General features: G+C 42.9%; 1 protein-coding gene across 12 annotated transcripts in view; it reads left to right on the top strand.

Moving 5' to 3' along the window:
* The window catches only part of SLC25A40 (solute carrier family 25 member 40), a 142,740-nt gene that overhangs the window by 25,421 nt on the left and 101,890 nt on the right, over positions 1-15,429 (top strand). For all 12 annotated transcript variants that reach the window (XM_033931232.1, XM_033931235.1, XM_033931233.1 and 9 more), the window contains one exon: positions 6,740-6,846. In XM_033931232.1, coding sequence (XP_033787123.1) covers positions 6,740-6,846 — 107 coding nt within the window. The remainder of the gene's footprint in view (positions 1-6,739; positions 6,847-15,429) is intronic.

The raw sequence follows: 15,429 nt of genomic DNA, 5'->3' as shown, positions 1-15,429 counted from the left end.
GAGATCCTCTGTTTATCCTAAACTTGATCCTTCTGATTCATGCTTCCAGATGAACAGATGCTGCAATGACTGAGAGATCCTTTTACTAAGGTGCACTAACCGATTTAGTCACGTTAGTGCATGCTAAATGCTAAGATGCCCATTATATTCCTATGGGCATCTTAGCAATTAGCATGTGCTAAATCACTTAGCACACCTTGGTAAAATTAAAAAAAATCCCTTACTGTTGAAATGCACCTAATTTAATATAAACATTTTAGTCTAGGACAAGTAGGCAGCATATTTTCTCATGTGGCATATCTCACATGTGGGTGACGGCATAGACAGTGGAAAAGTGTACTGTCACTTTATAGTTGGCATCAGTACCCAGAGTGTTCACGAAATGCTTCGTTGTAGTAGGTGCAACTATTCAATTGTACAGCTTGCATGTGTTCCCTTATCTAGACTCATCCCCTCAACGAGCTCAATTCATTATATATTCAACAGTACGTCTCTTGGAACATCTGGGGCTTGCAGTCAATTATGACAAATCCCACTTACAACCAACTCAATCAGTTCATAGTAGCACTTGGACACAAACATAATCTCGGGCCTTTCTACCTGAGGAGACTTGACACTCATACAAATAAGCCAGAAGGTCTCCTCCCATCAACGCATAACTGCACACTAAATGAAGTGTCTCCTGGATCACATGGTATCTACAGTTCATGTAACACCATTTGTCCAACTACACATATCGGAGAACCTCAATGGGCACTCTTGACCCAATGGTCTCAGTACATCGGAACACTTTCCCAAATGATACAAGTAACTTTGCACCTTTGTCAGTCTCTTCAGTGGGTGGATGTCATCAACCAATCTTTCCAGAGGCTTTCCATTCCATGCTCTACCACTTCAGAAGTTATTAACAAAGGATGTGTCCATGCTTGGCTGGGAAGCCCACCCAAATGACCTCTATTCTTAGGGCACGTGTAGCTCTTGAGAGAACTTTCCACGTCAGTCTTCTTGAGCTTCAAGCAATCCGCAATACTCTATGCACATTTCAGGACTTCCTTCTCAATCTAGTGCTCATTCAAGTGGACAACAAAGAAGCCACGTACTACATCAACAAACAGGGTAGAACAGGATCTCGTCTTCTCTACCAGGAAGCAGTACATATCTGATCCTGGGCTATTCCTTGCAACATTTTCTTAAAGGCAGTCTACGTAGCAGGGAAACAGAATATTATGGCTGACAAGTTGAGCAGGCTTCTTTAGCCATATGAGTGGACCCTCGACAACACTACTTTGTTGGATCTTTGCAAATTGGGGCACTCCAGAAGTGGATGTATTTGTGTCTCCTCACAATCACAAACTTCCAAGCTTTGTTACATAATCTATACCCCCAGTCACCTGGAGTGCAATGCCTTTCTCATAGATTGGCATGGTAACTTCTTTTTCCTTAGCAACAGCAGCAGATGAATCCAGAAACCAATGGGATAGCACACATCTACCAGCAGGCGGAGATAGAGAAACTGATTAACAGGTGGTCCTATTGGCTGGCACTCCTCCTATATCTCCAGTATGCTCTATCTCCCAGCAGGTGATGGTCGCTATTTGAATAGCTCCTGGATTCTGGCTGTGACTGGAACTTTATTTTCTCCTGTTGAGGTTTCTCTTCAGTGAGACTGCCATTCTGTTTCTCCTGTTGAGATTTTCTCTTCAGTGAGCTGGCAGTGCTATTTTTCCTGTTGAGATTTTCTCTTCAGTGAGACGGGGTGTCCGGCTGAAAGGTGCTGGCTTTAGGGGTTACACCTGGGCCCCCCCAGGTCCCTGCCTCACCTTCCCTCCATTGCTAGAGGGTCTGACTGGGTCTCAATTTTTTTCTTCTTTTCCCCTCTGTTTAAAAAAAAAAAAAGGGAAGATCACAGTTGCTACATTCTGCTCTGTTAGTGCTGCACATCCAGCTCTAACTGGCTTCAACCAGCCCTAACAACAAACTTGTGAGTATGTATGTGTTTTTTACTGTTGTTTGAACTTCAGGTTCTGTTTGGGAGTCTTAGTACTGTGGGTTCGGTCAACATACATTTAAGGAATGGTTATTTTATTGAGGCTAAGTTTTATGACTAGAAATCCGTTGAGGGAGCCGGGACTTTCCCGCCCTTTGCATGCACGCGCTTGGTTTCCTTGTTGGTTACAGCACGGCAGTAGCGGTGCAATTTCATGCTCGCACTTGTTCTCCTCGTTGAGTTTCAGTGCAGCAGTAGTAGTCCTGTTTATTCTGAGGTTCTCTTTCGGCGGTGCTTGTCACGGCCATGTGCAGCTGATTGTGCAGGTACCGGTTTATAGCAGCGCGCATGAGATGGGACATGTTTTTTCCGGCACTGTGAGAAGAACCGCACCTTCTGGTTATTCCTTGAGTCTGATTTTATTTCTATGCAGGCCGCGGCAGGGTAAATTTTGCAGGACTTGAATCCGACTATGTTTCTAGGAGCGTTGATGCAGCGGCCACGTATCAGTGAGAATCAGACGTGCGCTTGGGTCTCTGGCGATGGTGGGAGAGCTGCAGCGTTCCAGTAGTTTATTTACAGATGACTTTGGTCAGGGTATGCTGCGGCTTCTCTCCTTTCCGGTTCAGACAAGTTGTACGTGTTTCACCAGCTTTGGGACAAGCTTGGGCAGATTTATATGTCTGTCTGTGTTCCTGCTGTATTCCCTTGAAGGAAACTGCAGCGTTCCAGTAGTTTATTTACAGCTGACTTTGGTCAGGGTATGCCGCGGCTTCTCTCCTTTCCGGTTCAGACAAGTTGTACGTGTTTCACCAGCTTTGGGACAAGCTTGGGCAGATTTATATGTCTGTCTGTGTTCCTGCTGTATTCCCTTGAAGTTTGCTTTTTCACTTACCCCCTCATCACAAGGTCATCATGACAGATGCATCTCCTTATGCTTGGGAGGGTTCATATAGACGATCTTATGACTCAGGGTCTTTGGAAGTCAGAAAGCGGAAATTTCACTTCAGAGCGGGTTTTTGTTTTTTTTGGGTTTTTTTTTTGGGGGGGGGGGTTTAATGTCCTCAAGGTGTTCCATCATATTCTCTGGTCCCAAGTCTTCCTCCTTTGCACAATCAAGTAGCGATGTACTGCATCGGGCTTTCTCCTGTTATGTCAAGAGGCCCAGAAGTTCTGGACTTGGGCAACCATTTGCACTTAAAAGCTGTTTACATTCAAGGGGAAAAGAATTCCCTAGCAGACAACTTCAGCAGAATTCTTCAGCCTCACGAAGGGGACTCTCAGCTATTCAACTCTCCAGTCTATCTTTGCTCAATAGGGCCCCCCACAAGTGGACTTGTTTACGGCTCTTCACAATCACTAGTAGCCCCAGTTTTGCTCCGGGCTTTACTCTCCTCTCCGCCTGGAAGCAGATGCCTTTCTCCTGGATTGGATAGGTCTATATCTATATGCATTTTCTCCAATCTCTCATCTTGAAAGCTCTGTTCAAGCTCCAGAGCGAAGCAGCCACCATGATTTTCATTGCTCCACGGTGGTCCAGACAACATTGGTTCCCCCTCCCCCCCCCTTCTACTTCAACTCGGTTTCAGGGAGCCCATCCCTCTTCCAATATTTCCTACTCTGCTTACACAGAGTCAGGGATCATTTCTGCATCCCAACCTACCATCACTACACCTGTCAGCTTGGGTTCTCTCGGGCTGAATCCATCTACCTTACATCCCTCTCAGCCTGTTCGACAAATTCTTGATGCATCCAGGTAACCAGCCACTCAACAATGTTATCGACAAAAGTGGACTAGGTTCTCTTCCTGTTATCTCCATCATCATGATCAAACTTCTTTATCAGTGGATTTGGTGTTGGATTCTCTGCTTCATCTATCTGATTCTGGTCTTAAATCTACAGCTGTCGGAGTCCATCTCAACGCTTTTACAGCTTTTTACACACCAGTTGCACGAACACACCAGTCGCACACCTCTTTCTGCTCATCCTTGATCTCCAGATTCATAACAGGGTTTTTCAATGTGAAACCACCTCTCCAGTCCCCACCTGTTGTCCGGGACCTTAATATGGTATTTTCCAGGTTGATGAAGCCACCATTTGAACTAATGGCCATAGCTCATCTCAAGTTTCTCATCTGGACAGTGATCTTCTTTATTGCTCTCAACTCTTCCAGAAGGATCAGTGAGTTATAAGCCTGGGTAGTAGATCCACCCTTTACAGCAGGGGTGTCCAACCTTTTGGCTTCCCTGGGCCGCAATGGCCGAAAAAAATGTTTCTGGGGCCGCGCAAGTGCTGCAGCAAGACAGGAGGGAGCCGGCAAGATGGTAAACACCCGTGGGCAGCAGAAGAAAACACTGCATCGCCCTTGAACGGGGCCGCACAAAATACTTCACAGGGCCACATGCGGCCCTCGGACCGCAGGTTGGACACCCCTGCTTTACAGTTTTCATCATGATAAGGTGGTTCCATATGCACATCCAAAGTTTCTTCCAAAAATTGTCTCTGAATTTCATCTTAATTCTTCTCCAGTATTTTTTCCTAAGCCTTATTCTCATGCTGGAGAAACCGCTTTACAAACTTTGGACTGTAAACAGGCTTTGGTCTATTATATTGACCAGACAAAGCCACATTCCACATCTCCTCAACTGTTCCTCTCTTTTGATCCAAACAAGCTGGGGCATCCTGTTTCCAAGAGAATGATTTCCATCTGGTTGGCTGCCTGCATCTCATTCTGTTATGTTCAGACTGGACTAGCACTGGAGAGTCGTGTCACAGTCCACCACATTAGAGCTATGGCAGCTTCTGTTGGTTTCCTCAGATCTACTCCCATTGAGGAAATTTGTAAAGCTGCCATCTGGTCCTTAGTTCATACATTCACTTCTCACTACTGTCTGGAATCTTTCTCCAGACGGGATGGGCACTTCGGCCAATCTGTATTACAAAATTTATTTTCCTAAAGGCTAACACTCCCACCATCCCATTTCTGTTAGCTTGGAAGTCACCCATAGGTATAAAGTGTGTGGCCATTTCAAAGGAACATTGGTAAGAAAGTCATAAAGTGTCAATGCACTTTTAAAGTGGTCCATACTGAGGCTTTGTCGGTAACGTCACCCATATGTGAGAATATCTGCCTACTGTCTCTGGATAATACCTGTTAGGTAAGTAACTGTGCTTTATGGGCTGTTAAAACTTAAATTGGGTGCACCAAATAATTGGAAGTTAATGTAAGTTTGCTAAGATTGGAGAAGTATGAGCAGAATTAAAAATCTCACTCTTAACAGTCCTTCAGTTAAGTATGAGGTACCTATAATGCTCATAGTGGAGAATGGGAAACCTAAGTACAAAGTATTGCAGTAATTGAAATGAGTGTCTAAGCTCTGAACTACTGTATGTAAACTTTCACTTATTTCACTATTCAGTACACTTATCAGATGATACAACACTGGCAGCTTAAACAGTATTGCTTTTATAACTGACTTTACATGATTTACCCCCCCCCCCCAATTGATTATTTTAATTCATCTAAACACCCAAGTTCTTCATTTCATCCATGACTGTGATAAATATACATCTGTTTAAAAAAAACAAAAAACAAACCCAATACAAATTTCAGACATTTATTAACAACAGTTATTGATGACAATATAATCTGTATCTTAGCAAAATTCAAACAAAGTCTATTTGAAGACTACTAAAATAATTCAGTATGATTGAGTACCAGGAATGGACTTTTCTGTAGGTGGCTTGAATTAGGATAAATCAAGATTTTTTTTCAATTACAATTTGCTAAACTCTATTCATCCATCCTAAAGAATTATATACAGTAAGTGTGTTCCTAATTGAGTAAGACTTCAAAGGCAAAGTTTCAGCTTTATCTCTTAACACAAATGGCTGCAAAAGGGATGGCTTGGCACATATAATAGAGCACTAATATGATTTTATGACAAATTTTGTAGATCACTGGAAATGTCCAGTTTTTATCTTTTTGTGAATTGCATCGATCCATAATGTTTTGTAGTCTAGAAATGTAAATGTAATGTACTGTATTTGGTTTTGGTCTGCAATGCATCCTATAGGTCTTCTGTCCTTAAGGAGCTTGAGTTTAGTAGTTTACCTATTCATAGTCCACCTTTTCCAGGGGGATTTCAAAATTACGAGTACATACTGTACATGATTGAATATAAAAACATATAAAGATCAACAATAAAACTGCATCTTGTCACCAGCTCCTAATAGGCTCAAAGGTCCATATGCAAGCCAAAATAGTTGGCTTTCAGATACAGACTACAAAACCTTAAAAAAAGAAACAAAAACCCTACTCTCCAAAAAATACATAAAACCAATATAGCACAACCAACAATGTTCCAAATTCCTCCTGCATTACCAACTACTCCTTAGCAAATTAGAAAATGTTCAAACTATTCCTTAAGTACTTTTTAAATATCTTATCAGTATGCACTTCTTAATATCATAACAATTCTTAAATCCACCTTGAACCACAAGGCGGAATAGAAAGCACTAATGTAATGTAATGTAATACTTTTTAGAACTGGTTCCATTATCATGGTCCTTCAGTGGAAAAGATACATTTCATAGTTTCTACAATATAAACTTTTCTTAAAAAGGGAAGTTTATATACTTTCCTGTTTATCACGTTTATGTCACTGGTTTCTGCTTCAGGGATCATCAAACTGCTGTTTTTTAACTTAATCTAATAACCTTTTTGAAAAATTTCTCTTGTTTTAATGATAGGAAAATGTTTTATGTACTGCAATGGCCTCATGGATCACGTGTGTGTTTGTGAAAATGGGAACAGCAAAGCCTGGTATAAAGTGTCTGGCCATTTCAAAGGAACATTGGTAAGAAAGAAACATTCATATTTTGTAATTATTCAGACAGGAAAAGTTTTTCATTCATTGTCCCTTATTCATATTGATATGCAAGCACCGTACATTTAAGGGTGATTCTTTGCTTACAGAGAAATGCAAAGTAGCTATTTTCTGAGTGGGGCAGAAGGGGAGATAGGAGTATAGCTTGGCTTCATACTACTGCAGCAGATTGTGATGCCAGGCCCAGGTTTCAGGATTGCCTTGGCAGTGGATCCCTTTGGTGCTGTTCTAGGGAGCATCATTGAGAAGGCAAATAACCGTTCTGAAATGCATCAAAGGAGTGGTATAGCTAAGATCTTTCACAGGAAAAGTAATTTAGGATATGCGAGGTTGGGGAGAGGAACTTATTGCTGGTGTTTAATATAGCTGTTTTTAATGCTGTTTATGTATATTGTAGTTACCAAATGTGTTTTAATTTAAACCATATGGAATTGTTGTTTTTTTTTAGGTATGTGGTTAGTAAGTCAAAATGAAAGAATCAGATAGCATTAGAGCATGGGGACACTGCATCTTGAAAAACAGATAGATCTATGCCTCCTTGAAATATGCTTCCAAATAAGCCAGCATGTTCACCAAGGGGCCCTTTTACTAAGCTATGGCAAAAGTTGCCTTAGTGTGCCTCATGCAGGTCTTTCCTGCATACTAAGTCCATTTTTGCCACAGTTGTAAAATGGCCAATTTTTCCATGATTTGTATTACTGGCCATGCACTAATGTTACCCTTAGCATACTACCTTAAAAAAAAAACACCCCAAACTACCACATGAGCACATACTGCCACCCATTTTGTAGGTAGTAAGGAGTCATGCAATAATCCTGCGCTAACCAGTAATGTATGAGGGTGAATAAAAAATTAGAAGCAATTGTTAAATTATGCAATAATCGGAACAGAGCTAGTAAAATACAACTTTGCTTGTTGGATAGTTTGTCCATGCACAGTGCAGTGCTCAGCCTTTAGTCATGTGGCAACCACGAGGTCAGAAACATGGGCATTCCATTGCAAGATTGCACCATCAAAGAACAACATGGAGTAGTGTGCTTTCTTTGAGCAAAGGGAGTGAAACCTTGGAAATTTACCATCGGATATTGTCTCAATATGGACATAGCAACATGAATCAATGAAAGGTTTATAAGTGAGGAAAAAGGTTTAAAGTGGGAAGAACAGATATAATCGACGAATGTCATTCTGGTCCCCCATTAACATCACGCACACAAGAGCACATTGACAGGGTGAATGCCTTGATTAGAAAAGACCAACGGATAACTGTGTCTCAATTGCCTGCAGTTTTGGATATCAGCTATGGATCTGCATTTGCTATAATACACGATGACTTGGGATACAGGAAAATCCCAAACAGCTTACTGATCTGCACAAGCAACAGTGTGTTGAGGTTGTAACCCAATTCTGAGACGGTATGAAGATCTGAGTATTCTAGAGCACTGTTCTTCAACCCTCCAGTCCGCAGACCGGTGCCGGTCCGCTGAAAATTCCTGCCATTCCACAGAGGGCCGGCAGATCAACGCAGTTAAATTTCCTGTCGGGCATCTCTTTCCCTTTCCCTTCCAGGGCTGGCGTCAGGATCGGCTGCGGTACTGCTACAACGGATAGCAAAAAGAAACACAGAAGCCGTGGGACTTTTCCTCTTGCCTGCATCACTATAGGCTCTGCTGATTCTGATACCGCCCCCCCCCCCTGAAGTGACTTCCTGTGTTTGAAGGGCAGGATTGAGACCGGCAGAACTTATAGCGAATAGCAATGCAGGCAAGAGGAAAGGTCCCGCAGCTTGTGTCTTCGTTCTAGCCGTCTGATTTAGCGGGATCACAATTGGAGGCAGGGTTGATAGCAATCGAGTTCGGGAGAGACATCCCTAAGCCCCATGGAATGGGTGGCTTCCCCGCCACTGCAGTTCAGCACTTGTCTGAGGCAAGTTCCAGCGAGCAGGGGAGGCAGACAGCAGCATTATTGGGCTTAACTCTGAATGAAGAACAAGCCTTTCAAGCTGGTTCCAGAGTTCTGGGCAAGGGAACTGTAAGTAAACTAAATCGGAAGCAGCCTGGTTCCGATTTAGTGTTAGTTATGGTGAGACCTGCCATTGTGACACTGGGCCAGCAGCCAAGGGAGGGAATAAGAGATGCTGGATTCCCACATGTTGTGGGAAGGGGATGGTAGACCCAGGGCGGGGGGGGGGATTGGTGTGACAGAAGGGAGATGGTGGATCCCCTAGGGGGAGGATAGTTATTGGAACTAGGTGGGAGTTGGAAGAATAGGAACACAAAGACAGATGCTGAACCTTGCAGGGGGCAGAGAGACATGGAAAATGCTGAACAGGAGGGTGGAGTATGAAGACAGAAGTAAGATGTTGGACATGGGTAGAGGGAGTAGGGAGACAGGGGATATGCTGGACATGGTGAAGGGAGAATAGGGAGACAAGGAGAAGATGCTGAATAAGGAATGGAGGGAGTAGGGTGATGGAAGGTATCTGCTGGATTAAGACGGGGAAAAGAGGGGAGGTACTGGAATACGTTCAATATAAAATCATAACTGAGGCTTGTGCGGATGGGATCAGATGGTTTGCGGGGACCGAGCTTGCGGAGACGGGGCGGAAATGTGTTTTTTAAAAAATTTCAGTCTTAGTAGTTTGACGGTCCACAAAATAATTATTTTATTTCTGCAAGTCCACGGGTGTAAAAAGGTTGAAAAACACTGTTCTAGAGAGAATTGTCACTGGTGACGAGGCATGGGTGCATCACTGCTACCCAGAGAGCAAACGACACAGCATGATGAAGTAAAGGAAGCAGTGCTCACCTGGCTTCGGGAGCAGCTGAAAAACCTCTTCTCTGTAGGAATGAAGAAGCTAGTTGAATGATAGTTCCCATGCAAGATGACGCATTTGTTATATGTGGAAAAGTGATATGTTCAATTGCTCACAGTTACTTTGAGCGGGTGCAGTCTGACAAAGGGTGCTAGGGTGCGTCGGGCCATACTGGAACGGATAATGTTCAAGGTATTTGTGTTGAATACATTGTAGATTTTTCTACGTGCAGACACCTACTTTTCATATGATTCTGGGTAAATCTAGTTAGCAATGCACTTGTGATAGATAGGGCCAAAGCTCAATTAAGAGCATATGAAAAGTTAGATGCAAAGATATAAAAAATTGAATATGGATTGCAGCCAAGGCCAGAAAAAACACTAGGGGTTAATAGTAAGAAAAAGCATAATAATATTCTCTTTATGTAATTTGCTGGTTAAACTGGACTTAGGGAAACTAAATAGGATTTGTAGAGGTATTAATAGTAATAATAATAATAATTTATTTCTTATATACCGCCAAAGCCATAGTAGTTCGAGGCGGTTTACAATAAAGATGGGCTGGACAAACAGTGAAAATAGGTACACTCGGTGGAAGAAGATACAATTAAGAGGGCTGGACAAGCAGCGCATTTTTTGAACAGGATACAGGTACAATATAATATAAGAAGGACTATCATTGAATGAGAGATGCTACAATTAAAGGGAAGCAGGATACAGGTTCAAAATAATAATGGGGGTCATATGTAAGGGAGGGCAGGGAACAGGGGGGAGGTAGAGAGGTCATAGGAACATGGATGGTTAGGGGAATTAGGTTATAAATCAGTTAAATAGGTTAGTTTTTTAATAATTTCCTGAAGTTGAGGTAGAATGAGAAGTGCGAGATAATATTGCCCAGCCAATCATTTAGTTGACCTGCTTGGAAGGCAGGAATTTTTTGTAACGACAGCCCTTTAAAGTTGGGTGGCTGAACAGATGGATTTTGCGTGTGGGTCTGGCAGGGCAGTCTAAGTTAAAATGGGGGACCAAGTATAAGAGGGCCGAGCCGAAGATGGACTTGAAACAAAAGCAGGCAAACTTGAACTGTACTCTTGCTTCCAGCGGTAGCCAGTGGAGTTTTTGGTAGTAGGGAGTTATGTGTTCCCATTTTTTTAGCCTATATATCAGATGTATTGCTGAATTTTGGATGATTCGGAGCCTTTGAATGGTTTTTTTGAAAGACTCCAGATAGATGATATTACAGTAGTCGAGTAAGCTTAGAATGGAGGATTGTACCAGTAAGTGGAATGAGGTGGCATCTAAGTATTTTCGGATGATTCTTAATTTCCATAAAGCGGAGAAGCCTTTTCTGACCAGTAGGTAGGTGTGTGCTTCAAGGGTAAGGTTGTGGTCTAGGGTCACTCCCAGAATTTTTAAGGAATCTGTGATAGGAAAGGCTTTACCGTTCAAGGAGATTGATGTATCTTTGATTTTGTCGTTTGGACTCGCCAGGAAGAATTTGGTTTTGTCTGTATTGAGTTTTAATTTGAAGTCTTGTCATCCATAGTTCAATTTGCTTTAAGATAGATGCCAGGCGATTTTTTTTTGTCTCGAGAGTTAGGTTAGTTAGGGGAAAGACTATGGAAATGTTATCGGCGTAGATGTAGAATTTGATTTTCAGACTTTGTAATAGGTTCCCTAGGGCGGCCATGTATATGTTGAATAGTGTGGGGGACAGGGGGGAGCCCTGTGGTATTCCACATGCGTTTACCCAGCTGAAAGAATGAGTATTGTCACTGAATACTTGGTAAGATCATTTACTTAGAAAACCCTGGAACCATTTTAACACGTTACCTGAGAGGCCGATTGACTCCAAACAGTCCAAGAGAATGGCATGGTCGACTAAGTCGAAGGCACTACTTAGATCGAGTTGAAGGATTAGAGCACTTGTGCCCTGACTAAACAGGCTATGGAGGGAGTCTAGCAGAGAAGCAATAACAGTTTCAGTGCTGTGGTCGGAACGAAACCCTGACTGGTTGTCGTTAGAATGTTGAATTTGTCCAGGTAGGATACTAAATCTTGGTTGACCAGACCTTCCATCAGCTTTGTAAAGAGGGGAATATTCGCAATGGGTCTGTAATTAGAAGTCAGGCTGATGGATTCTATGGGTTTTTTTTACAATCTGAGTGATTAGGATATGGCCTAGGTCCTCCGGAAAGGTGCCGGACTGTAGAAGGGAGAAGATACAAGTGTGTAGTTTGGCTTTGAAGGTGACCGGGGCATCTTTCATTACATTTGGAGGGTAACAGTCTAATTTGCAGTGGGAATTGGCGTATCTTGAGTTAAACTTGCAGAATTGTTGCCAGGTGGGGATGGCAAAGTTATTCCAGAATAGATCAGCCCTAGGTTTGTCATAGGGCTGGGCAACAGGGTAATTCAATTATAAGTGCTCTTTCTCTGTCTCTCTCTGTTCAGTATTCTTTGTTTCTTTCTTTGTCTAAAACATTTCGGTTTCGCACCTAAAACCCTTGTGGTTTAATTGATGAAATATGAGAGAATGTTTGGGGCCCCAGATTGTGTGTGTGTATATGTTTTAGATATGAAATGTGCATGTAAAACTAATACTACAAAGATTTAGATTTTGGACAATCCAGAAGCAATTTCTGAAGTTTAACCTATCTGACCTTTAAGCTAGGTTACCATAGAAACTCTCTTAAGTCTGTGACATTCCAAGAGGCCTGCTTGCCTCCCTAGACAAGAGAGGGCTTGGTGTCTGTGTGAAACTGTCCGCTTTGCAGACAACTTTATCAGAGAACTGTTTGGATTCAAACTCTTAAGGATACTGGGAAAGGGAGTTTTCTTTGTGTATATTATAATGGTATATATATATTCAAAAATTGCTATAAACAAATATATAATCTATAAAACTTTTCTTTAAGCCTGGTATCTATAAGAGCTAAAAGGAATTCTTTTTTTCAAATAAGCCCAGCCTCTTTTTCAGTGATGTGCTAGTGATGTACATTGGCAGATTCAAATGATGTATAATTGGTCATTGCGAGAGTAAATAAGCAATCACCAGCTTTCGATCGGGGGGAGAGACCTCTCGCTCTATATGGATCCGTTAGTCCTGGGTCAAGACCAATCCTCCTCACACACAGAATGTTTATAGAATTGATAATGAATGTAATGCATATAATTAATTGGCAATGTAATCTTATTCTAATTTGAACCTCAAGTTTAATTGAATATAAATTGAATAAAAATTATTTTGATTAAAGTCTGTGTATGAGTTGCTAGCATGAAGTACCCTGTATGTTGAGGCGCAATGCGCACCCTGTGTCCTTAACTTCTATTAAAGCCGTTAAGTGTATTTTGCCTTTCCTTTTGATTTACCCTCGTAGCTATATTCACATATCAGCACCCCCAACATGCCCCCTCAAAAAAATGACGTATTGATTCAGGCAGCCTGTTCCAGGCATACGGTGCGGCAAGAAAGAAGGGATAGAGTCTGGAATTGGCAGTGGAGGAGAAGGGTGCAGATAAGAGGGGCTTGCCCGATGAACGGAGTTCACGGGAGGGAGCATAGGGGGAGATAAGTGTATGAAGTCAGCATGTGTGTAGGATTTAAGCCAAAGACATTCAGCAGATCAGGTGCAAGTAGTAGATGTTGGGGTTTGGTGTGCCTTACAGAACAAAAGATGGGAGGAGTGCGGGTATCGAGCAGAGGAGCGATTGGTGTTATAGGAGAAGATGGCTTCTTTGACATACTTGAATTGATGTAGTTAAAGGGAAGGATGATACAGTGGTGGAGAGTGCCAGGGTCAATAGCCTGAAGGTTTCTAAATGTATTGGTAGTGATTGGCTGGGTCTAGGGGAGAAGGTGATGAATTATTAATGTTAACAGGTGATGGTCAGACAGGGGAAGAGATAACAGGTGACGGTTAGAGAATGGAAGAGATGAGGTGTAGAAATTGGTGGTAGAGCGGTTGGAGGAGAAAACAAGGTCAAGTCAGTGGCCATCTTGGTGTGAGGGTGGTAGAGCACAGCTGGAGATTGTGTGAAGATGTTAGGATGAGACACAGCACTCTCAATCAACTGGGAAAACAGTTATCTGGCATCCACCAATCCCTATGGGTGCTTGGTAGCTGAGATTCTACTATACCTCAGTATCGGAACCACTATAAGCTTCAACACTGTGTACCACATTGGCATCATCGGTACCACCACTGTCAGGGGAGTCAGCCAAAAGAGCTTAGTAGCTTAAGTATTTCTCCCCATCCAAACATACATCAACCTCTTCTCAAGCTTCTACTCTATCGACACATCTTAAGCGTCCATGTATTGAGACTAGGTCTTCTTCTCCAAGTTGTCATGGAGGCGTGCCTCATTATAGAGATTTCCTATGCCTCGATAATATACATTCCCTGCACCATCTGTACCGATCTCTACAGAACTGGTGCCATCCAAACAGGACCAAATAAAGGAGTTAGTCCAGAGGAAGTTGGTTGGTTATCCTAGAACAGGGGTGCCCACACTTTTTGGGCTTGCGAGCTACTTTTAAAATGACCAAGTCAAAATGATCTACCAACAATAAAATGTTAAAAAAACACAACGCACACTGTACGCATAGAATTGTTAATTATCATTCCTATTCCGGGGGTTTTTCAAAGAGGTCAAAGCAGATGACTCTATGCACTGTCACCTCAGTAACAACTATACAAAAATAGACAAATACCCACCCCCTCCCTTTTTACTAAACCACGATAGCAGTTTTTAGCTCATAGGCTCCCTGCACTAAAAACTGCCATTGCGGTTTAGTAAAAGGGGACCATATTGTAAAATATAGACAGCAGATATAAATTCAGACACATTTTGATCACTAAATTTAAAATAAAATCATTTTTCCTACCTTCTCTGGTGATTACATGAGTCTCTGGTTGCACTTTCTTCTTCTGACTGTGCATCCAATGTTTCTTCCCTTCTTTTAGCCTGTATGCTTCCTCTCCTCCTGACCTCATTCCCCCCCCCAATGTTTTCTTCTTCTCTCCCTGCCCTCTCTTTCTTTCTCTCTTCATGCCCCCTTTCTTTTTTTCTGTTTCTCTTCTTTCCTTCTGTCTCCCTGCCTGCCCTCTTTCTCCCTCCCTGCCCTCCCCCAAGCCACTGCCACTGCCGTTGCCATCGGATAACAGGCCCCCAAAGCCGCCCGCCACCGGCCAAGCTCTCCCTGCTTCGGGCCCACTGGCATTCCTCTCCCCGACGTCAATTTTGCCGTCGGAGAGGAAGTTCCATTGGCCAGAACTTCCTCTCCGACGACAGAATTGACGTCGGGGAGAGGAAGGCTGATCGGCCCAAGATCGACCTATTGGGAGAAATGCTGCCGGGTCCTGCCTTTGAGGAACAGAAGGCAGGACCTGGCAGCAAGAAGAGCAAATCGCAAGCTTCACTGACCTGTCTCCCGCAGCCCGCGAATGGGGCTCTAACATGTGCGTGCCGGCTTCCCTTCTCTCCTCCCCCCCCGGACATAACTTCCGGTTTCAGAGGGAAGAGAAGGGAAGCTGGTACAAGCACACGTTAGCCCCCGGAGCATAAATTCTCCAAGCCGGTTTTTTTTTTGTTTGTTTGTTTTTTTTAAATGTTGAGCAGCGGAGGCAGCAGCAGAATTCAGGAGCAGGCCAGTCAGGAGGGGAAAAAAGAGAAGGGAACCCGCTCTGCGATCGACTGGGGTCGCCTGAGCGATCGACGTGTTGGGCACCCCTGTCCTAG

The sequence above is a fragment of the Geotrypetes seraphini genome, chromosome 2, assembly GCF_902459505.1.
Source record: "Geotrypetes seraphini chromosome 2, aGeoSer1.1, whole genome shotgun sequence".
Lineage (NCBI taxonomy): Eukaryota > Metazoa > Chordata > Amphibia > Gymnophiona > Dermophiidae > Geotrypetes > Geotrypetes seraphini.
This window is presented reverse-complemented; position numbering and strand designations above follow the sequence as displayed.